The sequence below is a fragment of the Culicoides brevitarsis genome, chromosome 1 (assembly GCF_036172545.1).
Source record: "Culicoides brevitarsis isolate CSIRO-B50_1 chromosome 1, AGI_CSIRO_Cbre_v1, whole genome shotgun sequence".
NCBI lineage: Eukaryota > Metazoa > Arthropoda > Insecta > Diptera > Ceratopogonidae > Culicoides > Culicoides brevitarsis.
The window spans coordinates 7,764,223-7,791,737 of NC_087085.1; the positions used below are offsets into that span (position 1 = coordinate 7,764,223).

At 24.5% G+C, this 27,515-nt stretch overlaps 3 protein-coding genes across 3 annotated transcripts; 2 read left to right on the top strand and 1 right to left on the bottom strand.

Moving 5' to 3' along the window:
- The first annotated feature begins 763 nt into the window (after nt 1-763).
- Nucleotides 764-3,372, top strand: LOC134838407 (puromycin-sensitive aminopeptidase-like). The gene is made up of 3 exons (XM_063853932.1): nt 764-889; nt 945-2,593; nt 3,234-3,372. The coding sequence occupies exons 1-2, from the start codon at nt 791-793 to the stop codon at nt 2,499-2,501; spliced, it is 1,656 nt and encodes a 551-aa protein (XP_063710002.1). The 5' UTR covers nt 764-790; the 3' UTR covers nt 2,502-2,593; nt 3,234-3,372.
- A 2,003-nt stretch (nt 3,373-5,375) lies between these two features.
- Nucleotides 5,376-26,247, bottom strand: LOC134827665 (uncharacterized). The gene is made up of 4 exons (XM_063840420.1): nt 24,717-26,247; nt 23,663-23,887; nt 7,702-7,833; nt 5,376-5,634 (listed from the first exon to the last, which is right to left on the bottom strand). Exons 1-4 carry the CDS (start codon nt 26,245-26,247, stop codon nt 5,519-5,521), a joined length of 2,004 nt encoding a protein of 667 aa, XP_063696490.1. The 3' UTR covers nt 5,376-5,518.
- Nucleotides 10,617-11,950, top strand: LOC134838204 (NPC intracellular cholesterol transporter 2 homolog a-like). Its single transcript, XM_063853678.1, has 2 exons — nt 10,617-10,810; nt 11,509-11,950. The coding sequence occupies exons 1-2, from the start codon at nt 10,621-10,623 to the stop codon at nt 11,781-11,783; spliced, it is 465 nt and encodes a 154-aa protein (XP_063709748.1). The 5' UTR covers nt 10,617-10,620; the 3' UTR covers nt 11,784-11,950.
- Nucleotides 26,248-27,515: the final 1,268 nt, after the last annotated feature.

The window sequence follows — 27,515 nt, forward strand, 5'->3', positions numbered from 1 at the left end:
AAATCTCAAAAAAATGTAAAAAAAATAAATTGTTAACTTCCAAAAATATAATTTAATTAAAAAAAATAGAAAAAAATTCTTCTTTAAGTTTTTAAGCAGAAAATGTCAAAAATCATATTAAAAAATTATTTTAAAAATATATAAAATTTTTAAACCGGTAAATCAAGACAATTCAGTTTCAAAGAACTTTGGAAAATTTATTTTAATTTTTTGAAAGTTTTTTTTTTTGAAAAATATAAAAATAATTTTTTAGAGAACGTTTATTTTTAAAAATTAATTTTAATAATATTTAATAATAATTTATTTGACGAAATTTAATTTATTAATATTTATCAGTTAATTTAATTATTTAATATTTATTTTTTAATTTTTTTAATTATTAAAAATTATTATGATTTTTTTTTTTTTGATTAAGTTTTATAAAATTTTTAAATAATTTTTAATAATTTATTAATTTTTTTTAAATTTATTTAAATTATTAAATAATTTTTTTAAATTTTAAATTTTTTCAAAAAAAAAATATAAATAAATAAATTTTATAAAAATAAAAAATATATATAAAAATAAATATAAAAATAGAAAATTCTATAAAAATATTTTTTAACGATTTCGAGTCAATTTTTTACAGCATTTATTATGTCTCAAAAAAAATTAACTCAAATTCAGTAAAAAATAAAAAAAAAAATTATTTTCAAAAATTTCATTAACTGAAAAAATTCTCATATAATCTCGCGAATTTTTTAAATTTGCGAATCATAAATTTTCAAGTGTTATCATTTTGTCAACAAAGATGTTAAAATCCAGCGTTAAGCCTTTTCACTATAATTTGACCTTTAAACCGAATGCCAAAACCTTCGAATTCGATGGAAAAGCTGAGATCGATCTCAAGGTAAGTTCATAAAATAAAATTTCCATAAATTTTCATCAAATTTCTTAAATTTTAGGTATTAAAAGAAACCGACACAATAACCTTACATGCCTTAAAATTGCAAATCACGGACGTATTTTTACGTTTTCCCGACGAAAGTGAACTTTACACAAAGGAAAAGTCCTTCGATGAAGCCAACGAGACCGTAACTTTTCTTTTTCCAAGCACCATTGATGCGGGAAGCGAAGTTAAATTAATAATTGACTTCATCGGCGAATTAAGCGATAATTTAAAGGGATTTTATCGCAGTAAATATTTCGTGGGCGATGAAGAGCGTTATTCGTTTGTTACTCAATTAGCGCCTTGCGATGGAAGACGCTGTTTCCCAAGCATTGATGAGCCGGCAGCAAAAGCTACTTTCGATATCACTTTGATCGTCGAGAAACATTTGACTGCGCTGTCAAATATGCCGGTAACGACTGAATTTGAGGACAATAATGGCTTAAAAGTGTTGAAATTCGATCGAACTCCCGTAATGTCGACTTATTTAGTGGCTTTGGTCGTCGGCGAATACGATTTTGTCGAAAAACGATCTGCAGATGGGGTTCTTTGTCGTGTCTATACGCCGCTCGGGAAGAAAGAACATGGAAATTTTGCCTTAGAAACCGCTGTGAGAGTTTTGCCTTATTACAAAGAATATTTCGGAATTGCATATCCGCTGAAAAAACTCGATCTCATTGCGATTGCTGACTTTGCCTTGGGCGCCATGGAAAATTTTGGCTTGATAACATTCACGGAAATTCGCATCTTAGTCGATCCCGCAAATACTTCGTTGTCCATCAAACAGAGCGTTGCCAGCATCGTCGCGCACGAAATTTCGCATCAATGGTTCGGGAATTTAGTGACGATGGAATGGTGGACTCATTTATGGCTCAATGAGGGATTTGCGACATTTATGCAATTTTTGTGCACCGACGCACTGTTCCCCGAATACGAAATGTGGCCTCAATTTGTGTCGGGCATGTATGTTGCCGCTTTGCAACTCGATTCGCTCAAAAATTCGCATCCAATTGAAGTTCCCGTGAAAAATTCATCGGAAATTGACGAGATTTTCGATGCAATCAGTTACAACAAAGGCGCTTCGATTATTCGGATGCTTCATAATTTCATCGGAGACGCGGATTTTCGTAAAGGAATGAATTTGTATCTCACGAGACACGCTTATGGTAATGCAGAGACCAAAGATTTGTGGCAAGCGTTGTCTGAATGCTCAAATGATAAGCCAGTTACGAGAATAATGACGAATTGGGTAGATAAAATTGGATTTCCGCTCGTTTGGGTTGAGAAAAATGAGCAAAAAGATGGAAAACGTGTCCTGACGCTTAAACAAGAGCGATTTTTAGCAGATGGGAGTCAAACAGAAGATGATACAATTTGGATGATTCCGTTAAAAGTCGCAACAGCAGGAAATGAAAGTGCCTTGTCGTGTCTTTTTGATCAGAAAAGTATCGAAATTACGATTGATAATGTTGAAAAGGACGATTGGATCAAAATTAACCCGGGAACTGTCACTTTTTGTCGCACGCAGTATATCCGTCGGAGATGTTGGAAGCTTTTGAGAAGCACAAAGTAGTGCAAGATAAGGTATTGAGTCCGTTGGATCGTTTGGGTTTGGTTGATGATCTTTTTGCGCTCGTCAAAGCTGGAAAAAGTGAAACTGTTGAGGTAAGATTTTTTCTGAAAAAGTTTCAAAATTGTTACTTTAAAATTTGAAAAAATATTAGGTACGTTTAAAATACTTTTTCATGCAAAAAAAAAAAATTTCCGAAAATTATTTTTTTTTTAAGTTTTTTTTAATTTGTTTTTTAAAATTGAGTTCATGACATATCAATTAAAATTTTTTTACGAAAAAAATATTAATAAAAAAATGAAATATTTTTAATAATTTAAATAATTTGTATTAAATAATAAAAATTTCTTGAAAAAAAAAATAATTTTCATAAAATTATCTTTTTTTTTAAACAAAAATTTTGAAATAAATTAAAATCTGCTTAATTTTATTAAAAAAAAATAAATATATATTACATTAATTTTTTTTTTTAATTTAAAATATTTTTTTTGAACAAAAAAAAATGACAAAAAGTTCGAAAAAAATTTGGAGCGGCCTAAAAAAAAAAAAATTTTTTTTTTCAAATTTATTTTTTTTTTAATCTTAAAACTTTTTTGTTAAAAAAAAATAATTATTTTAAATAATTTTAATTAATTCTTAATTATTTTCTTAATTATTTTTTTTAATTTTAATTAATTTTCTAATTTGTAAAAAAATAATTTTTAATAATTTTTTTTTTAATTTTTATTTTTTCAGTTCCTTAAATTCTTACAAGCCTTCACTGCCGAAACTGAATACGTGGTATGGAAAACAATTTGCTTGTGCTTATCAAAACTTCGTTCCTTGCTGTCAAACAGCGAAACTAAAAGTTCCTTCGATAATTATTGCCAAAAACTCTTTACCAACATTTATTCCTCACTCTCATGGGATCCCCGTGAATCAGATTCAAATTCCGACACTTTACTTCGTCCCTTGATCATCAGCCAATTAATTCACTCCGGATGTCAAACGACAATTGATGAAGCCAAAAAACGTTTTGCTGAGTCCCCGTTCGCCGTTCCCGCGGATTTGCGTCAATGCGCCTACAAAGGAGTCTTATACAAAGCCGATAGCGCTGCCTTAACGAGCGTCATTCAAATTTATCGCGACACAACGAGCCAAGAAGAACAAGAACGCATTTACAACAGTTTTGGATTACTCGATGACGAAAAAGTCATCAAGGAAGCAATTGAGTTCGCAATGACGACTCGTTCAACGGATTGCGCTCGTGCAATTAGCTCCATCGCTTCAAGCCAAAATGGTCGAGATGTTGCTTGGAATTATTTCAAAGAAAATGTCAAAATATTTCAACAGAAATTCGGGGAAGGTACTTACATTGTTCCGCGTCTCGTGCAAGGTTTAACGGAAAATTTTGCATCTCAAGAGAAAATCGAGGAAATTGAAGCCTTTTTCAGAGAGAATCAATTTTCAGGCATCGATCGTACTGTGCAACAAAGTCTCGAGACAATTCGTTTGAATGAGTCTTGGTTGACACGTGATTTGGAAAATATTACCAAATATCTAAAAGATTTCTAAAAAAAAAATAAAAATGATTTTCTTATAATATCTTATATTTAAAAAGTATTAAAATCAAAAGTATACATTTAAAAGTCTTCTTATTTTCGAAAATTAAAATCGATTCTACTTATTTTTATAAATTTTTTAAATTAACTTTTATTCTATGAAGAAAAATGTAATTTTTTTGCTTAGACCTATCTGTTAATTGAAAATAAACTGATGAGATCCTACAATGTTTTTATTTTATTCTTACTGTAAGTACGTAACTTAAAGGTATATTTTATAATTTTTCTGTTCATTTTCATTGTTTATTTAATTTTTATTTATTTATTTATTTATAAGGATACTTATTAAGTGCTCTTTTTGTATTTTTTAAGTGATTATTTTATTTTATTGTTCAGTATTTTTTTTTTTTTTAATTCTATTTGTTTTAGGAAATTCATGATTTTGCGAAAAAAATTTTTTTCTGATGTTTTTAATAAAAAAAAAAAAATTAAATAAATCAAAAATTAAATTTAGAAAATTAAAATGTTCTTGAATTAAAAAATAATAATTGGAAAATTTTTAAATATTTTATTAATTTCATTGTAAGAAATATAAATTAATTTTTCTTTTGTTTCAACATTTTTTAATTTTCAAAATTATTTTTTTTTTTTGAATAAAAATTAAGAAAATAAGTTTAAATTAATAAAAAAAAATATATCTAGAAAATTCTTGAACAAAAAAAAATAATTAATCTTTTTAAAAAATATTTTATTAATTTTATTGGAAGGATTATTTATAAATTTATTTTTTTTTTAATTTTACAATTTTCAAATTGTGAATAAATTTTTAATTTTTTTTTAATAATTTTTTTTAAATTTTTTTAAGAATTTTTTATCATAATATTTTATTGAAAATTGATTAATTTTTTAATTCAAGGATTTTTTTTTAATAATTGTAGAAATTCAATTTAAATATAAAAAAAATTAATTTACTTTTAATATCTTTATAAAAAATAATATAAAAGATTGATATTTTTTTTCAATTTTAAAATTATTTTTTAAAGACAAGTAATGAACTTTTAACAACTTCAAACAAAAAAAGGTGAAAAATATTTTTTTTTCGCAAAATCATCTTTGAAATCATCGAATAATTAAAAGTTTCTACAAGTAAAAGTTACAGTCTTTTTTCCATTATATAGTTACAAATATGACGATAGTAAAAGTGAAGGTAATTATATTGTTGACAATCATCATTTCAATACAAAAAAAAAATAATTACTTTATTATAAAATTCAAGATAATTATTAAGAATCGTGGGAAACGTTAACAATTAAAAGATGAGATTTTTTTTTACAAAATAATATAAAATAATTAATTAATAACTATAACTAATAACGTAACTTATGTATGATTAATTTTTACATCATATATCTCTTACAAAATAATCTTTACATGAAATTTCTTAAAAAAAATAATTTTTTATGCTGGCTCTACTTTTGTTTAGTACATCATTCCCGGATGAACGACTCCGCGCTGGAAATAAACATTTGGATTGCTGCTCATCGTTTGCTCCAACGTCGTGTACAAATTGGCATCATCTGGTCGCATAAAAAGGCCTAAAGTTACATTTCCAATTTTTTTTATCGTGTGATGTGCAAAGCATAGAATGATGGGGAGGGAGGGAATATGAAATTAAGAAAATTGATTTTAAAACATGGCATAAAATATAATAAACATTAAAAAGGTATAAATTGTGAGTTTGAGTGTGTGTGTGTGTTAAAATGATTAATTACAATTAATAAACGAATGTGATAATTATTATCATCATCGTAGTTTTCCTGTTTACTTTTTATCGTCGTTCTGTGCAATTCTCGTGTAATTATTCATAAATAACGCCGGAGACTAGTTGTAATGGCGTGCGGTGCGTTTCGCGTCATTAACCTCGCTCGCGAAAAAATCACTTTGCTTCATCTCGGTGTCTTCCGTACTTGAAAAAAAAAATATTAATTACACTTTCTTTTACACTTTCCTCGAGACTGTTACCGAAAAATACAATTAACATCGTGTCTAATTGAGTATAACCTTGATGCATGTCCAACTATCTTAATTAAGAGCTTTTACGAGAAAATACAACTTTCGGCGTTGAGCAATTCAACCGAAACCGAAACCCATCGTAAAATAAATAATAAATTAAATGATTGCTCTTGGCAAGGTAAACTCATTTTGCACGCCAACAATTCAATAACTCGCTTAAATATTGATATTAGACCGTTTTTTATGATAAATAAATCAAAAAGATGAAAGATAAGGAAAACATTTGAGGCTTGGCTTAGTTTTTAAATTAAAATTAAAATTAAAATTTTCAAAAAATATTAAAATAGGAGGATTTATTTTTTTTAAATAATTAAATGAATTGCTTTAAATTTATGATGCGCGGAATTTGATGAGCTTTCTCATGAGGAGGAGGAGGAAAAAAAATTGAAGTGCAAATAGAAAGTTTCTTATCTCGAAAAGTACAAAAATAATAATAATAGCAATTTGGGTGTTTACACGCCTCAATTGATTGCGTAATTGTTGTTAGAAAGATTTATTCACGTTTTATGTCTCATATATGCAAAAATTTCACGTTATGAATTTCTCGTTGGAAAAATTATGAGAGTAACTTGTCAAAGTTGTAAGTGACAATGGGTGTGCAAGACAATAATATGATTTATGATTGCATCTAAATTATTTGTTACAACATTTCTTATGAGTAATTTGTGATTTTTTTTTTTTTGTAAAAAATAATACAAAAAAATTTGTACATGATTGTTAATAAAAAAAAACATCACACACGTTATGAGATAAAATTAACTGAGATTTTGTAAGAAATTTTTTTTTACAATTTTAATTTTAATTTTATGTTCTTATTTAATGAATATAATTTTTCAATATTTTATTATTAAAAAAAAAAATTAAATATTTTTTTTTAAATTATTTTTTTTTATCCTGTTCATTAAATAAATTTAAAAAATTTTAATTAAAATAAATATTATTGAATTTAATTAAATTAATTATTTTAAATTTAAAAATTTTAATTCAATAATATATTTATTATTTTCATTAAATTTAAAAAAAAATAAATAAATAAAAAAATATGTAATTAAGATTAAATAAAATAATAAAATGAAATATTCTTGAAAATTCAATTTTTTTACATTAAATTTTTGTTCTCATTATTAAATTAAAAAATTAATAAAAGAATAATAAAATTATTTACAAAATATTTAATTTCATTTAATTTTTTATAAAATATTTCATCAATATTTTCTTGAATTTTTTGTTTTCTATTTTTTTTTTTTTTTTTGACAAAATATTGAAAAATTAAACTTAAACGTTTGATAATATTAACATAAAATTTTTGACTAAATAAAATATATTTAATAAAATAAAAAAAAAATTAAAAATTGTTATTATTACTAAAATTTAAAAAAAAAATATTGAAATATTAAATTTTTTTTAAAAATAATATTTTTTTTTTAATTAAAGAAAAACAAAAAAAAAAACTACTGCCCATAAAACAAGAAGAATCTAAAAATTTTCTTACAAAATCCCAAAAAAAAAAATCTTAAAACTAAAAAAATAATAAATAATGATGATGATGAAAAGCCTGAATTCTTCGACTGAATTCTTTTTTTACACACCTGGAGGATATCGTGCTGGAGGCATTGGTGAAGGATAATAACAAAAAGGATGTGTCATATGTGCAGCTGGATAATAATGATACATGCGTGTGTAACTCGGAGGCGCCGCTATCAGTGATAATAATCGATCCGCTGTGTAAAAATGCATGATTTAATTTACATTTAAAATTAAACTTAAAAAAACATGAAAAGCAAAAAATTACAGGATAGGATTTTTTAAGGAGGAAAAAAAATAAAGGTTGAAGACACAAACCACAAAAAGTGCAAGAAAATCAATTTTCTATTTGAATTACAAATTTATAATCAATTTGCCAATAAATAATCCGCTTCAGCATAACAACAACAACACTAATAGTAATAATAGCCATGTCGTTATGCTGATGATGATCATAATGGCAATATCGGAGCAGAAAACCACAACAATTGTTCTACAACTCCTAAAGACACTAATTCCCCGGCATTGCATGTAAAAATCTCATTGTGTGGCTTGTGTCTCGACCATGTCGTCGTTGTAGCAGCGAAGAGTAAACAAAAGATTGTGAAATGATATAAAATCAAATAAATAGCGGTTATGGGGAGACACAGAGATAGCAGGAGAGAGAAGCTTGTTAGTTAGTTGCGTTTGTTAGAAAAAGAACATTGTATGTAACAGCTACGGACTTATCCATGAAATTTATGACAATTATTGTTATTTACATTTATTCTGATTTGATGTTCTACTGTTTGGTTGTTTGTTTGTTCCTTGATTGCGAGTTCGTTAAAGAATATGGAAGAAAAAGAAAAAAATCGTATGACCCTTGCCATTTATGTTTTTTTTTCAATTTACTGTAAAACTGCATTATTATTACCTTTGAATATGTTCGTTTTGTTTGTCTTTGTAAATAAATATAGATTAAATTTTTCTTTCAATACGCCTAATTATGTATGCATAACCGCAATGCTTTTCTTTTGTACCTACATGAAAGCTTTTTTATTTTTATTAGTTAGGCCATTTCAACATTTATTTTTATTTTAATTTTAATTCATTTTAATTTTTTTTTAGAATTAAATTTTTAATATATTTTTTTTAATACAATTTAATAAAATACATTTTAATTTTGTCCAAAAAAAAAAAATAAAAATAAAATAAATCAAATTTTCAAATAAAATTAACATTCAAAAATTTTTTTTTTATTATTTTCTATGTTTAAAAAAAATTATTATTAAATTTTCATTTAGTTTTTTTGTAAAATTTTTTAAAAATATTTTCAATATAATTTTAGTTTTGAACAATTTTTGTTCTGAAATAAATATTTTTAAAATATTTAATTAATTAATTATTAAGTTAAAAATGTTTAAAAAATTAAAATGCAAAAAAAAAATATATTTTTTTATAAATATTTATATATTTTTATGGCAGTTTTTATTAATTTTAATTTAAAAGATTTTAATAATTGTTTTAAAATATTTTTTTAAAAATATTATTCAAAATAAATTATAATCGAATATTATTTTGAAAATAAATTTTCATTTAGTTTTTAGATTTTTTTTAATTTAAAATTAGTAAATTTGAATAAAATTAATTAAGAAAAATATTTGAGGATAATTAAAATTTTCTAAAATTTATACGAAATTATTTTATACGAAAAATTAAAAAATTAAATTGATTTATTATAATTAAATTATTTTTTTTTTCTATATTTTATTATTTTTATTATAATTATATTATATTATATTATTTTATTATATTATAAAAAATATATTTTTTTATTTATTTTGTATTATTTAAATAATTTCTCAAAAATAAAATTAAAAATAAATTTGTCACAACCTTAATTGCATTCAAGCAACATTTTATTGAATATTTAATGACAAAACCTCACAATTTACACGCGGAATGCAATAAAAAGTTCTTTTCTCTGACAAAAGAAAAAATAAACTTCACTCCCAAGAATGTTGCTACAAGTGCATTAATTTGATTTGTTTGACCAGTCAATTTTAATACATTTTATAAATGCTACTATTTACTCGGAGCGGAGAGGTAGTCGACAAACAGACAACAATGATATAGACATTAACATACCACACAGAACTACAGCGATATGATCGTAAAAATGCTTCAACTTTGTATTAAATAAACATTAGCACCTCGCAAGTTTTCCCGAGACATGACATAAATTCATAAAATAAATCAATTCAAGTGTTTGAACGTGACTTTTGTGCAAAAAGAATAAATAATTTTTTTTTTTGCGCGCGATAGAAGAGTTATGAAAGAGAGATATCCGTTGAACTATTAAAATGCCAGCGTCCAAATGTGGTAAAGAGCTCCTTGACAATGTAAAAAAGCATAAAATTCTCGTTTCTTTGTCTTTCTATGATTCCCATAACAATTATTTTTGCGTTTATAAATGTAATTTAATTAACGCATCATTTTCCATGTACTTGGCGAATTTCATACATTATTAATCGTAACAAACGAGAAAATAAATATGAGGAATTTTAAAGGCTTTTTTATGGATTTTACCAACAGACAGACATCGATCGTCATTTTTATGCTGAAATGCGGCAAAAAATGAGAAAATGAGAACAAACCTGTAATAAAATATGATAATATTATTATTATTCATTAATATGTCAGTTACGAATCCACTTCATCATATTTTATCCTGTTAACTTGCAATGGCATGCGGTTGAAATAGATCGATCGCATATAATGACTTCTGATTTTCGCAACATTGTTACTGATTGTTAAGACTTCATTATGTTCAAGTCGCTGGGGAGCAAAATTCTCTCTTATATCACTCGAACAGTACGTTTCCGATTGCACGCGATAACGTTTGTCGTCGTTCCGTGACATGGCAACATTGCTCCAACTGATAATTAAAAGCCAATTTCTTCCTATTTGCGAGTCATTTGTTGGCTGGATCCGGAGCTGAAATAATGTCACGACAGTTTTTGCTGCAATTTTTGTGTTTTTTGCTGGGCGTTTTCACAGTAAAGGCGCTCGAAGTGAGGTCTTGTAGTTCGAAGAAGCCCCTGCCGTTGGGAGTTACGGTCGATGGATGCGAGAAGGAGCCTTGTAAAGTTGTGAATAAGAAGAAAATTCATTTTGCGATCGATTTTGAAGCACGTAAGTAAACTTTTGTTTAAGAAATTCTTTAAATTTTTAAAATTAAAAAAAAATATTGAAAAAATAAAAGTTATACGAATTTTAAAATTTGTAAAAAAATTATTTTATTGAATTTGATTGAAAATTGAAAAAAAATATACTTGAAAAATTAAATTTTGAATTAAATTAAATTAAATTAAATTAAATTATATTATTTTATTAAATTAAATTAAAAGAAAATAATTAATTAATTATCCAAATTAGTAAATTATCTGAATATTTTCACATTATCAATTTTTCAAAATGCTATGGAATTTTTTTTTTCAACAATAAATTTAGTTTTGATTTTTTTAAATTATTAAAATTTTTTTTTTTTTCAATTTTAAAAATAATTATTTAATTATTAAAAATTATTATAAAAAAAAATATAAAAAAAATGATTATTTTTTTTTTAAATTTACCGCATTTTCTTCAAAGAAGAAAAAATATTAAAATTGTTAGATTTTAAAAAAATAAAAAATAATCAAAAAAAAATGAATAAATTAAAAAATAAAAACTTTATTTTAATTCTAATTATGTTTAATTTAATAATAAAAAATTAATTTCAATTTAAATTTTTTATAAATTATTTTTTTAAAAAGTTAAATTTAAGTTATCTTTGATTAATTTTAAAATTAAAATTATTGGAATAAAATTTTAATTATTTTTTAAATTCACAGCGGAAGACACAGAAAAACTACGTGCTCATGCCGAAGCGTATCTCGACAACGTTCAACTCCCATACGAAGTCCCAAAAGAAGACTTAAATGCCTGTAAATTCCTTAAAAACGCAGAATGCCCCCTGAAAAAGGGTCAAAAAGTGCATTACGAACTAATTGCACCTGTCGATGCGCCAATTACGGGCCCCACAGTCGACTTAAAGTTCGAACTCAAGGACGATCACGACAATTCCGTCTTTTGCATTAGAGCAAAAGTAACAATTGTGGAAAAATAAAAGTGTACAATGTAAATACTTTCAATAAGTAACGCTTTCATTATTTTCATTCGCTTACTCAATCAATAGCATCAATAAAAAAAAGTTGAAAATAACAAAAAACTTTCATTAAAAAGTAATATTTTGTTAACTTTTTAATCTTAGAGCGATTACAAATAACACCATTAACGGTTTCAGTTACTTTTCGTGAGTTTATTGTTAAATATTTATTCAAAAAATCTAGATTCCTGCACATCTCACCTTACAAGTTCAATGACTTGTGAAAAAAAAATAAAGAATAATGCATGCAATCAACGATATGGCATCAATCAGAATATCTGTTTGTGAATAAATGAATACCACAAACAAATTAATATTACATAGAGAATAAAAAAAATAAAGTTTCAACTCATTTCCCTGACAAACTCTTCTGACAAAGATTTCACGTACTCGCGATTCAAACAGACTTTTGTTACAATTACGCAGCAAAAATATTTTTATTCATAGAATGCGTACTATTTCATTATTTTCTATTTGTACATGTATCAACAAAAGATCTCTTCGGATGCGAATGCATCAGCAACATTGTAGTAATTCACTATTTATGAAAAAAAAAAAATAATAAAAATAAAAAATGATATAAGAGAATATAAACGCATGACAAACATTCATAATTTTACAAACCGCAAGATTTTGTTCTTGGAAAGTAATTTATTTATTATTCTCGATACAAATCCACTCTGGGCATATTCATGCAGAACAAAGTTGAAGATCTGCCGGAACGAATGCATGAAAGTGAGATTTCTTGCGTAATTTAATGCAAATAAAAACATTAGAGAGTAAAAATAATAAGATTGATTTCATATATTTACACGCCCATTTCTTGTGTTTTTCTTTTTTTCCGTGCAATCGACGGGTTCGTGTCTTGCTTATAATTAGGAAATAAACTGAGCAAGGTCGCAAGTCTTTTTATATGAATAAAGTAAGTAAGGGCGAAACAATTATTTAAAATGTTTTCAATTTCTTTCTAATTAATTTTTTGAGAAAATTTAATTATTTTTTCATATTTCGGATTTAAAAAAAATGTTAAATTATTGAGCTAAAAATATTTAATTAAAAATTAATTGAATTGAATGAAGTTATTAAAAAAATTATTTTTAAAAAATATATATAAATTTCAGAGAAATAATTAAAAATTATTTTAAATATTTTATTATTATTTTTTTTAGAAAAATATAACTTTTAAAGAATTTTGACAGTAAAATTATTTTTTTAAAAATAAAATGAATAATAAATAAAATTTTAATTGAAATAAAAATATTTACAAATTTAATAATGAATAAAGAATTTAATTCAATTAATTAATTTCAGATTTAATTTTATTCTTTTTTTTCGAATTTAATAAATTATAATTAATTCACTTATTATTTAATTTTATTAATCATTTAGTTTTAATTATTTTTTTTTATTAAATTAATTAATTAATTATTTTATTGATTTTTTGTTTATTATTTTTTTTAGTATAATAATTTAAAATATTTAATATCTTATAATTTTTTTTACAAATTTCATGTATCATTTTTATTATTAATATTAAAAAAAAAATTTATTATTTTTTTAGTTTAAATTTTTTACTATTGATGTGCAAAATAATATTTAAATTAAAAAATGAATTATTTTAATTTTTTAATTAATTGAATTAACTGAATTATTCCGACTGCATTCCGGCTGAATTCCGGCTGCATTCCGGCTGTTAAACCATTTCCGGCTGCATTTAATTTTTTCCACTAATTTTAATTATTAATAATATAAAATAATTAATAAAATAGAATTATTTAATAATAATTTTTTTAATTTATAATTTTTTTTTATTAATTAATTATTTTTTATTATTTAAATATTTAATAATATTCTCAATGATCGATACTGCAAATTTTCTTTCTTTATTTCTTAAAAATTCTATATAATTGAAAACATATTTAATAATTGTACCATCCTAAACGCATCTCATACAAATAAAAAAGGTCATTGTGACATTACAAGTAAATAAAAGACTTTACCGTAAAAAATAAATAATTCATAGTTTTTATTTTCAATGCGCACATTTACTCTAATAAATCATTTTCTGCATAAATTATAAACCACCTGACATGAGCTTTGTTACATTGTATCGCGTAGTTGCATCCTTCTTTGTACTTTTTATTTTTCCCTTTCTCGTTGATTATTTCTGTGAATGCGAGAAACTATTTTTTTTTGATTCGAAAAGCAAAAATGAAACAAAATGCGATAAGCCACTAAAATAAAACTGGTTCTAAAAAATCGTCGATTTTCCCAAGAAAGAGCAAAAAGGAAATAACTTTAAAAATTTGCATATTTGATCGACATAATTGATGAGTCATAATCACATGTCTGAGGAAATGCCGCATTAAGCAGCATCGCAGGTCAATATCCTTTTCTTTATCGTTAAACTGAGCTATCTTCTTCTTATGTGTTTTTTTTTTCGTTGTTTTGTAAGTAAGAATAACTGTATACGTGACTGCTCGCTTTGAAATGAGTTCATTGCACAGAAGAAGCACAAATATACGGTTCGCCTCGAGGATCGATGCATTTAATTTACACTTCTTCTCCTCGCATCATTTCATCATATTTTCATCATGATCATCAAGTTACGCGTCGTGCCGAGATGCGAAGAGACGACCTTATGTCTGGAAAAATGCGCGCATGAATTCCGCCTCGGAAATCCAGTTTTGCGCTAAAAATAACGAAAAAGCAGCACAAAACCCTCGTTGATTGACAATACGGCTTGAAGGAAATAATTTATGGCCTTTTAAAACATAAACTTCAAACGGAATGATGATCTATCTATTGAATGCCGAGAACGAAGCAGCAACGCAGAGAGAGCAAAAAAAGGCAAATTCCAATGTCGCAAAACTTTTCAGCTCAAACAATATGCATACAATGGTGTTGATACCGATCACAATTGGCAAAATATAAGAAAAAAAAATACGTGTCCATACGTACAAAAGTAGGAGAGAAAAATCACCTTTATTGACTCGAGGCAAGCATTTAATCGATTGTAATCAATTGATGATACTTCTTTTGTATCTGTCTCTCGCTCCAGTCTTCTATTCACCATGTCCTATCCATTATATTATAAATATTTAATGTTATAAAAAAAATGCTCAACTGACTGCTTTAACTGCTTCAAATGATGTCAGAGTGCATTTTGCATCTGTGGATCACTTCGATGGACAGACACTCAAATCTGCTAAAAATAAGTTTTTTTTTCGCCCCATGTGAATACTAACATAAAGTGTTGTTATAATGATCACTGATTAGTATCTCTCTGTTATTTTATTGCACCATTATTTTAACACAATTGTTCAAGACGCAAAAAAAAATTTTTAAACAGGAATATTTATAAGGCGAGAATTCTGTTATGTTACATTTTTTGTCGATCGAAGGTCAAATGGTGACAAAAATAAATGTTTCAGGGTGACCAGTTATATCAATATATGAAATTTTAAAATATTTTAATTTATTTATTAATGTTTCAATTTAAAAAAAAAATATAAAATTAACATAATAAATAATAGTAAAATAATAAAAAAAATATTATTATTTAAATAAATTAAGATAAAAAAAAATAATTAAATAATTTATTAATTATTTTTCCCTTTAATTATTAATTAATTATTTTTTAATTTTATTATTATTTATTTTTATTAATTATTAGTTAATTATTTTTATTTTTTACTTATAAATTATTTTGTATGAATATTTATTTAATAAAATTTTCAGTTCATAAATAAAAAATAATAAAATTCTAAGGGTAAATTTATTTTTATAAAAAGTTATTATTTTTAAAATTTTTTTAATATATTTTAATATTTTATTAATATAAAAAAATATATTTTTAGTTTTCTGAAATTAATTTTTAAAATTATTTTATAAAATAATTATTTTTATTTAATTATAATTATTTTGACTTATTTACATATAAAAAAAATTAAAAAGCAATGAAATTTTTGATTAATTTTCAAAAATTTTTAAATATATTTTCTTTTTATTTTTAAATTTTAATTTTTAAATTTTTTATTTAAATTTTATTAATTATTTGATTATTTTTTATAATTATTATTAATTACTAATTTTAAAAATATTATTTTTCCAAATTATTTTGTTTCAAATATTTCTGAGCTTAAAAAAAAATAATTATTTTATAATTTTTTATTCAAAAAGGTCCATCCTAAATAATATTTTTATTTAAATTTTCTTTTGTAAAACATGTAAAAACAGCAACTTGTTTACATTTATCACACAAGACGAAAATTATTTATCGATAAATTGTTAATCGTGTTGTAAAATCGATAAAATTACTCGCAAATTTTTCATAAAAATATGTTATTATATCACAAGACTCCCTTTTTTTTAAATCACAAAATAATAAGTGGTATGAAGACGATTTTTTATGCACGAACGAAGATGATCAATAACAAAATTACGAAAAAAATACATTTTCTCAAATTAAAAAAAAAAGCAAAAACAAAATATTATAAAATAATTTTTTAGGGAGTAAAATTACAACATTGAAGCATCTCCGATAACGATTTATTTTGTTAACATTTTTGTTTTTATATGAATGTAATTATTTTTTTTTTCCAGCTAATGTATAATTTTGTGTATGTTTTTTCATAAATTTCTTAATATCATGATAGTTTAATAATAATAATGTTATCAAGTATAATTTTGGGGCACATTATCGTTCGTCATATAAAATTTTTCCTTAGATAAGACGATTATTAGCATAAATGTCTAACATGTCATCATTAAAAATCGCTGCAAAGATGATTAGTTGCATCGAGTGATGATGTTGTCTGGACAAATGGTGATGATGATATGCATAATTCTCACATATTAGTTCATAAACAGCCACAAAAGTAATTTATCATGAATTCTATTAAGGTTTGCTTGCGAAAAAATACACGACATGACACAACGTTTGCGCGCGCGAAGAAAGAGATGTAATTTATTTTGTGCAAAAGTTACTCCGAAAACTATTTTTTTGCTCAAAGCCGAGATAAAATGTTGACATTCTAGTTTTTTTGTATCCTGCGCACTTTACTCGTTTGGACAAGTGTCTGTACATAATAAATTATAATTGATTTGCGATTATAAAATATTGCCCGTACCTATGTTGGTATATTTTATTTACATAAATGGGCTCAAGTGGTCGTCGTAGAAAACGAACTTGAATTTCTACTTGTCATCCTTTGCTTTATTTGATATACTCGTGTGAAGACTTGAAGAGTTTACGCGAAAGAAAAAAAATCGAGACCACGTTATTATTTTATTAATCGAGCGATGGCGATTAGCGATAAATAATTTACAATATATGGGTAAAAAGGGGCATGAACGCTAGAAAAATTGTTAACTATTTATTTGCTTTATTTTATCATCGCTCATGTTCGCTTCAAATATCTTGATTGTTATATATGACCAATGGGCATAACTAACGCGTGCTGATTTTTTTTTTCGTGTGTGTGGCGGCAAATAAGCAAATAATATTATTTGAGAGACTTAAAGTGTTCATTTATCACGGAGATTTGCGTGTAGAACTCGATATCAGTCGTAATGGACCAAAATAACAACAACGAGATATTGAAAAAATAAAAAAAAATAAAATAAGGTTAACTTCAAAAGTTATTTCACGCTCCGTTAAATAACGCACTATTTCATTATGATTATTATTATTACTGCTAACACGTTATTTTATTGCTCCTGACTACTTTTCGATGTGAAGTCTACCGTTACGAAGAAATTTCGTTCATCAACTAATAAACAAAAAAATTTATTTTCGGTGAAAATCTTATTTATTGGCGAAAATTCGAAAAAAAAACTTGTATGAATTATATAACATCAAATTATTTCAAACAAACGTTTATTATTTTAAAAAATCTTTGATAGCTGCAATTATTTATGAATTATTTCCTCGTCATCACACCTCGCTTTGTAACTCTTTGTAATTTATAGTTGCGTGAAAATTCTTAATGTTATCGTCTGTAAAATACTTTCCTCGTCATTATATGAGCTTTTTTTTCATTAGAAACAATGCAACAACAACAACAACAACAAAAAACATTCTTTTTACTTTTATGCCTTATGAAACTGAATTGCATTTCTCATTTACTTTTGCTTCATTCTCGTTTTCTATTTATTTTAATTATATTCTTGTTGCTATTATAAAATCTTTTTTATTATTAGATGGTTCATCACTATGAGATACTATTAACACGTAAATTGTAGTAATATTTCACTATGAGGTGTTTGGAGATGTTAACAAGACGATAATTGTATTTTTTAGATTTTTTTGTGTTCTCGCGAGTAACTTGGCAGTGTGAATAAATACTATTAGAAGGTTAGAAAAAAAATATTGAATGATAGGCTGGTCATTTTTTTTTTTAAGTTTTACTTTTTAAAGTTATATTTTTTAAAATATTGATAAAAATTTAATTTTTATAAATTATAAGATTATTATAAAATATGTATAAATATATAAATTATAATAATAATAAAATAATTTTAATATTAGAAATTTTATACAAAAAACAAAAATTTATCATTTTTTTTGAAATAAATACATTGAATTTAAATAATAATTTGTATACAATTATTTTTATTCTTTTAATTTTTAAAAAAAAAAAAATAATTAAATAATTATTTAATTTTATAAAATTTTCTTATAATTTTATAATTTTTATATGTATATAAAATTTACAAAATGAAAAAAAATTAAAACATTAATAAATTTTTTAAAAAAATTAAGAAGAATAAAAATAATATATATAAATAATTATTTAAATTAAATATTAAATAAAAAATAATAATTTTTATTTTTTATATAAAATTTTTAATACGTATAAATTATTTAATTTTTAATTAAAAATACAAACAAATACCTATAATTTTTAATTTTTTAAATTATTGTTTAATTTTTTACAAAATAATCTTTTTATATCATTTGCAAATTATTAAAAATTTTATTAAAATATTAGGTATTTTATTAAATTTTATTTATTGTAAATTTTTTAAATTAAATTATTTTTTTAATGATCGATTTTTATTTATTTTATTCTTTATTTTTAAAACTTTATTCTGAAAAGTTTTTTTTTAATTTAAATAAAAAAAAAATTGTTCCATCATATAATAATAAAAAAAACTTTCTTCATAAAAATTGATTGATAAAGCGAATCAAGTACACACTTTCACTAAAAAAATGATTTGCATGATTGCTAACTATTAACTTTACTTGTAAACAACTTAAAGAACAACAAACATTTTTTTTCCAATCTCTTCTTTTATTTTCTCTCTTGAGAACGTCTTTATTTAAAAAAATAAAAATAAATAATTAAATCGCGTAACTAATTCCTTCCTGGTTATTATTTGTTGGCTATTTAGAATGAAAGTACTTTATTGTACTTGTTAATGTTCTCGTTCTGGGTGTGTCGATGCCAAAGAAATTAACACCAAAGTGAGAAAATAACAACAACTTGACGGACAGATGATTGATTCGGTATAAAATTCAATGGAAATTATGGGAATCGAAGTTTAAGCCTCAAGTTCAATTTCAAAAATTCATTAAGATATCGTTCTTCTGCTCGTATTTTCAGCTAATTAAGTCATTTCTCGAAGTACCTAAGATGCAGTAATGAGATTCCTCGTTTATCATCGTCCAATTTTAAAAATTCTATTGAATTCATGCACACATGCCAGGTCTATTGCATAACATTACAATTTTAATGAACTCGTATTTATTTTATTTATTTTTTTTTCTTCTTTCAGGTACAAACGACTCGGAATCATTTACAGTTCAATTCGTTTTAGAACGATCGTTAATAGTGTATCGCTATGCAATCTGCATACTTCATTAATTCCGGACTTGATGATGTAATAATAATGTTGCTCTCTTGTCGATGATGAAGAAGAAGAAGAATTTACCGCTAAAAATCTCGTTCTTACTTGTCTCACTTTTAACGATTATGTAACTTAATGATAGTGTAATGGGAATGATTGAGCTTGAAATGCGTTTTATCGAGAAAACTGTCAAAAAGGTGCCCTTTGAGCTTTACTTTTGTTGGAGGTAAGTAACAAAAAATATTTTTAAAATACATTTATTTTTCTTGCAATTAATTCGCGTAAATTAAATTTATTAAATTTATTTAGAATATGTTGAATTTATATATATTTTTTTTTATTTTACGATTAAAATTTGAGAAAAATATATATACCTAATTTAAAAAAATAAAAAAAAAAAATTTAAATTTAATTTGAAAAAATTTTTAAATTAAAAATTAAATTTATGCTCAATTTTTTAAATTGAGATTTTAAATTTTTTAAAGAAAAATTATTTTAGAATTAATTTATTTTAATTTCAATAATTAATAATTTTTTAAAATACTTAATAATAATTTTCTATTAAAATTCATAAGTTTTTTTTATTATTAATAATTTTTTTTTTATTTAATTTAAAAAAATAATATTTTAAAAATGTTTTGTGTCAAAATTTTTTGTTTTTTTTTAATGTTTAAAAAAATAAAAGTTTAATTAATATTTTTTTGTTGTCAATAATTAAATTACAGTATTTTATATTATTATTAAAATAATTATTAATTTATTTATTTTATTAATTTTAATTAAATTTATTCAATTTTATTAATTTAATTTTTTAATTTAAATTTTATTAATATCAATATTTGAATATGAATAATTAGTGAATAATTTAAATTATTTTCTCTTTGTTTCAAAAAAAAAAAAAAATAAAATAAAAATATAAGAAGAAATTCTATTTTAAACTAATTTTAATATATTTTTATTCATTTTAGGCAAAAAATTGGATTTATAGAAAAAAAAATTATGAGGAAAAAAAATTAAGGAACGAGCCTCATAAAAAATATTTCCAGCACCATAAGCATCATAATTGGAACAACACGATAAAAGAGTTCATGAACCGACACAAAATACAATATGTTCTTTGTTGTGTAAAATATTCCAAATGAAGTTAGATAAAATATGTTTAAAAGGTAATTTACCTCTCTCGTTTGCTCTCGTATGTGTAAAGAACATAAAAAATAAAATAAATAGAACGCAAGATCTTACAGTTATTATCAGCAGAAGTTTATTGTGCCAGTTTTCCTTCTTCTCCGGCATAGAAACTAAACAACTTTTACTGATACGATGCATAATGAAGAGTGACATGGATGGACATGCAAATGCAAGGAAAAGAGTTTTTCAAGCAGCAAATCCATCATTTTGCATTAAAATTTACGTGCAGCGCGTTCCGGCATCTCATTTCTCCGACTGCTTTGCGACAAGTCGAGCTCTGACGAAATGTCATTCGCTCGTTAAATGCACATTACACACGAAAAAAGGTATTTTATGGAAGAAAAGACTCGAATTAGAGGCAAACGTAATCAAACTTACATGTTTTTTGTTGTATTTCCTGATTACGTTTCATTATTTTATTATGTGATAATCAAAAAAACTAAAAACTGAAATAATTTTACATCGAAAATTGTAGGATGTCGTTACAGTGTGTGAAATGCATAAATCGAGCAAGACAAGTGTGTGACGTGCGTGCCAGACATAATAAGCACAACCTACGACACAATTGAACTTCCTATTATTTATGTGATTGCTGTGCGAAAACTCATTATTTTATGATTGTTGGCAACACCTCGCGGCAGAAAGCAATTCCCTCAAAAAAAAATTCCGCGGCGAGACAGGAATATTGCATCTTTAAATCAACACGAGCGCCCACGTGAAAGTGAATTCGCTGCAAGTTTGTGTCGTTCAATCAGCTTCCAATCAATTAATAAGCGCAAGCACGCAAAATGTAAACCGCAAACAATTTCTTTTGTCTTGGTTTCTTAATTTTTTCAACTTGAGTGCCTCCAGAATTCATTCATATTTTTTTTTCATGTCGAATGTATGCTTTATTAAAAAGCGTAACCAAAACACGTAAAAAGAAACAAAAAAAAATGTGTAATGAAGAGATGGGTAATAATAAGTGAAACATAAAACGAATTAAAATAGAGATTAAACACATTCCTGTTAATTAAATATAATCAATTGTTAATTGTATCTGGTTTTATTCTTTTTACATTTTTTTTTTACTTTTTTTGTACAAAGCGTTATAAAAAAGTTTTGTGTGCAAAATATTCCCACAAGACGTTAACAGTAATTATTTCTAAATAAAAAAAGAACTTGTTACGGTTCTATTCTTTTTTATTTGATTTTTTTAAGAATATTTTTGTAATCGTTAAATGGCCTTGCTTCTCAAATTTTTTAACGGTTCAGTCGAAAAAAGGTAATTTTGACAGTTATGTTTTTTAAAATTATAAAATTCTTATTTTTATTATGATTTTTAATTTTTGTAATTTTTTAATAAAAAAAAATAAGTTATACTTATTTGTTATTCATATTAAATATTTTTTTAAGTTAAATAAAAAAATAAATGATATTAAAAAATAATAAAATTAGATTTAATATTTTCTGGTTTTAATTTTTTTATATTTTTAAATATTTAATATGATAATTATCATATTATTATAATAATATAAATATTAAAAAAAAATCAAATTTAAATTATTTGATTAAAATTCTTATTTTTTTTTTAATAATAAAAATTTAGCAGGAAATTTTCATATAAAAAAAAAAATTTTTAATATATAATTATTTAATTTAAAAAAATAAATTAAAAAAAAATAATTTGTATTATAATTAATAAAATAATAATTTATTAATTAAAAAAATTAATAATATTAAATTGTAAGCAAATTTGAAAAATAAAATATTATTAATAATATAATAAAAAATAATAAATAATTATTTACAAAAAAAAAATAAAATTGAAAAAATAAAATAATATAATTTTTTTAATAAAATTTTGATAAATCAAATAAAAAAAATGTAAAATAATTTATTTGAAAATTAATAAAAATATTTTAATAATTTAAAAATTAAAAAAAATAAATAAATCTTTAAAGTATATAAGTTTTTTTTAAAAAAATAAAAAAAATATTTGATAAAATAATAAAAAAATCGTAACTGTCAAAATTATCTCGCATCTTAAAAAAAAGAATATTTTCATTAAAAAAAAGTAAAAAAAAAATCCACATGATTCTACAAAAAGTCAGATCCATATTTAGCGCGAGATAATCAAATAGAACAGCAAAATTACAATATTTATATTATGACTTGTAAAAAATGGAAGAAAAATAACTACAAATAATAAAGTCAAGTGGATTTAAATAGTTTCAGGGGAAATATGTTTTTAATCATACAACATATATATTTTGCATGATACACTTATGATGAAGGATATTTCATGAAATATTATCATATTTTATTTATTTATTATTATTACACTTTTTATCCGAGATTTTATTTTGTATCTGGTGCATATTGCGATGCGATGCCAACGAAAGAACGTACAAAATTACAACTTTTAGACAAGTAACTAGAATTTTGCATGCGCTTTAAACAAAAAATAAAAAAAAACGAACGAACAAGCAACACATGTGAGAGGTGTGTGTTGAATGTAAGTCTCGTTAATAGACGTGGTAGACAGAATTATGTCTTGTCTAGCAAAGTGTTGTCTTCATTTGCGTATTGTACTATTATTATTATTATCATCATGAATCATAATGATCTTGTTCTTGTACCCTATTTTTTTTTATTCTACTTTTATTTATTTTTTTCATAGAGATAAAAATTACACGTTAATAACGTCTTCATATGAAAACTTCAACGAGACGACAGAGCAGCGAACATCAAATCAGAATATTGCTAAAGGTTAGTTTTTTTTTTTTGAAGTGAAATATTTTCATTTTTTGACTCACCTCCTCCGAGTGTTGCGACAGCTTGATGTTTTGTAGAGCTGTAACCATTTACGGTATTCGTGTTTGGCGTTGGACTTTGCGATTGTCCCATCACGCCGTACTTGATGGGTTTGAAATGGAAGAAAGAAGGCGAATATCCGGATCCGGTGCGACTTAATGAGCTAAATCGCTCTTCGCGATCTTCTACGTATAAACCTTCTTTGCCCATTGCTGCCAATTGTCGTCCTGAAAAATTAGGTAATTAATTTTTTTTATTAAATATTATTATTTTTTTATAATTTTTAATTTTTATAAAATGATAAAATTTTTATTTTTATAAAATAATAATTATTTATAATTTTATAAAATAAATAAAATAAAATTATAAATAAATTAAATTTAATAAAAAAAAAATAAATAATTTTTAACAGACAAATTTTTTAACTCAAAATAAAATATTTTTTTTAATAATTATAAAAAAAAACAAATAATAAATAAAAAAAATAATTAATTTTGTCTCTTTGAAATAAAAAGAACTATTTTAAAAGAATATAATAAAGTTAATTTTTCTAAATTTTTAACAGTCAAATTATTTTACTTAAAAATTTAATAACTTTTTTTCAAAATAAATTATGAATAAAAAAAAAATTTTTCTGATTCTTTTTTTTTAATTTTTCATTATTATGTAAATTATATTTTTTTAAAAATTAAATATTTGCTTCATTTTATTTTATATATATTTTTTAAAAATTTATTTTTGATAAGTTTATTTATTCAAATTGATTTTATTTTAAATAAAATTTTTAATTAAAAACAATTAAAAATTTTAAATAAATTTTTTATTTTTTTTTAATTTTAAAGTTTTTAGAAATTTTGTAAGATTAATTTTATTTTATTTATTTTTTTTTAAAGTCAAAATAAAAACAAAAATATATAAAATAAAATTTTATTAAAAAATATTTTATTTTTATGAATTTTAATTTTTATTTCGACTTTTCCAATAAAAATAAAAAAATAATGAGGGACAAAAAATTTAAAATAAATTTAATAATTTTACTTTTTTTTTAATTTTTACCTTTAGGCATAAACATCACCAAAAATACCGTTGACGACGTCGCAACTAATCCAAACGCCAAACATGCATCTCGATGACGATCAGCAACCGCTAATCCACACAAGGTCCATCCAAGCCAAATGGGAATTGCGCCTGCAATCGCAAGCCCAATATACGTCGCTTCCCGATAATTATCTCGAATTCCGCGTGATTTAATTGCCAAAATCGACACAAAAACGATGAGAAAAACAACGTAAACGAGCGACAGCAACAAATCCGAAAACGGCGTGTGACACAGCGGAATTGTCGGATTTAGTGACGACAACTCCCCGGAAGTCAACAACAAATGATACCGACTCGAAATCGCAGTTCCCGTCGCAGGCACAACTACATTATCGACTGAGGGAGGCGACGTGATGAGCCATTGTGTGCCTATCGCAATTTGAATTAGCACCGCAAAAAGCAGTAAAAGTGCTTGATATGGCGCGGGCAAATAAACGCCGCCATTCAAGCTAATCAAAAAGACACATTTCACCAAAAGCGACGCAAAAACCAAGGTGAATGCGAGTCCTGAACCGAATCGTATCGCGCCGCATGTCAAAGGCGTGGGATTTGCTGTAAGGACAGCAGCGAGCCCGGAACACGCGAATAGCCCAAGAAGCAACATTTGCCCGAGGAACAAATGACGACGACTTGGGGTTGTGCGCCACGCCTTAAAAAGCACAAAAACTTCGAAGCCTGCCATCATGAGCATCGAGATGCAAGCGAAAATGAGTATCGGCACGACCCATGGCTCCTTTCGGAGACCCGTTAAGTTCGCGAGAATGACTGTTGGCGGTGTGGCGGTTGTTTTTGTCGCGAAAATTACGCCTCCGGGACGCAGAGTGGTCGATCGCTGCGTGGGACTGACGATCGTGGAGGCTTTTGTGGATGGCACAACGAAAAATTCTGTTGACATTTCCAAGCGATGCGCTTGCGCCGACGTCGAATTATTTAATTTTATTTGATTATCACTTTTTAAGTCGTCCTTATGCACTACCGTATAGTAATCTAGATTATTTTTGCTATTTTCTATGCTTTGGGTAACACTATCAATATTATTTTCTACTAATTTACTGCTATTATCATTATTATTAATTTTTTGCGTTTCGTGAGAGTTGCTTTCATTATCACTGTAATTTTTATTAATATCATTTTTAATTGAATCTCGTTCTGCGTCTTCTTGCTCGGCACTCGCGAAGTATTGCTCATTATTATCATTAATTATTTCATCACTTTGTGCATGCTCGACACTTTTCTGCATGACATTATTATTGTACTGCTTGCTGGAATGCAGGAAAAATCCCGCAGAATCTTTTTGATATTTTTCATCCAAGTTGAATGTTCGGCGCGGCAACAGTCGATCGCCAAATTTCGGTGTAACGTTCGTCGTCGTCGCTGTTGTTGCTGCCACATTAAAATTCGTGAATGCAGCAAAGCAACCCAAAATCGCTATGTACTTTGATATTCTTCGCGTCAGCCAAAAAGCCGACTTTACCCGTCGACGAGTCATCGCGGACTGAGTCGTTTTTTAATTCACATTCGAAGCAATTCTCTTATTTTCCTCGATTTTGCTTTGCCTTACCATTCGTTCTCTCTCTCATTTCGTTATTTTCGTTATTCGCCAGACAAAAGCAGCACGATAACATTCAGTAAGCGGCTTATGTTTTGATAAAAATTTATCTCGAATGCCGTTAAATCAACTCGGAGAGAATTTTTCGACGGGCGAATTCGATGCAGAATTATTGCAGAAAGCAGAAAAAGAGAAAAAAAAATAAAAAAACAGAAAAAAATGTTACGCTATGGCACAACATACACATTTGATGACTTTTCGTGCATTACTTTTTAAATTATTTTACTTGTTTTTTTTTTGCTCGAATTTTAGCAGCAGCAGCATCGGCAGAAGAAGCGCATGCGAGAAAATATTTAAATCCATAAAAGCGTATAATGATAATAATAATATAGCGATAATAAATAATAACAGTTTTCGAGTCACAAGCATGACAGTAACAAGAAAATCTCACAAAGTGTCGTCACTCGCAACACTTTTTATTTTTATTTAATTATTTTATTTTATTTTTATTTATCTAAATTAATTTTTCATTTATTTTTGCTTATTTTTCGTTATTTATTTTATTTTACTTTATTATTTTTTTAATACTTTTAATTATTTTTTATTTAATTTTTTAATTACCTTATTTTATTTTATTTATTTTTTTTATTATTTTTAATTATTTTTTCATTTTTATTTATATTTTTTACTTAATTTCATTTTATTAGGTATTTTTTTTTGTTATAATTTTATTTATTTTATTTGAATTTATTTTAAATTTTAATTATTAATTTTTATTTATTTTTTTAATTTTATTTTTTTTTAAATATTTTTGTTTTATTTAATTATTTTTTATTATTATTATTTTTTTTTGTATATTTTATTTTAATTTTATTTTATTTATTTTTTTGAATTTTTATTTTATTTTCATTTTATTTTTTTTATTTTATTTTACTTTATTTGTTATTTTTTTATTTTTCTTTAAGTGAACGAATTAATTTATAACTTTTTATAATAATCAATTATTTCACAAATAATTGCATGACCTCCATTACTTCATGTTTTGATCAAAAATTGAGCAAGTATTTTAGTTAGTGTTGAAAAAAATGTTGCTCGCTATTTTTGTGTCATTAAAATTGATGATTATCTCTAAAAATTATATATTTCTCAATATATTTCACTCCCTTTTTTCAAGCTATGTCAAAAAATTATTTTTTGTGTGGTCTCGT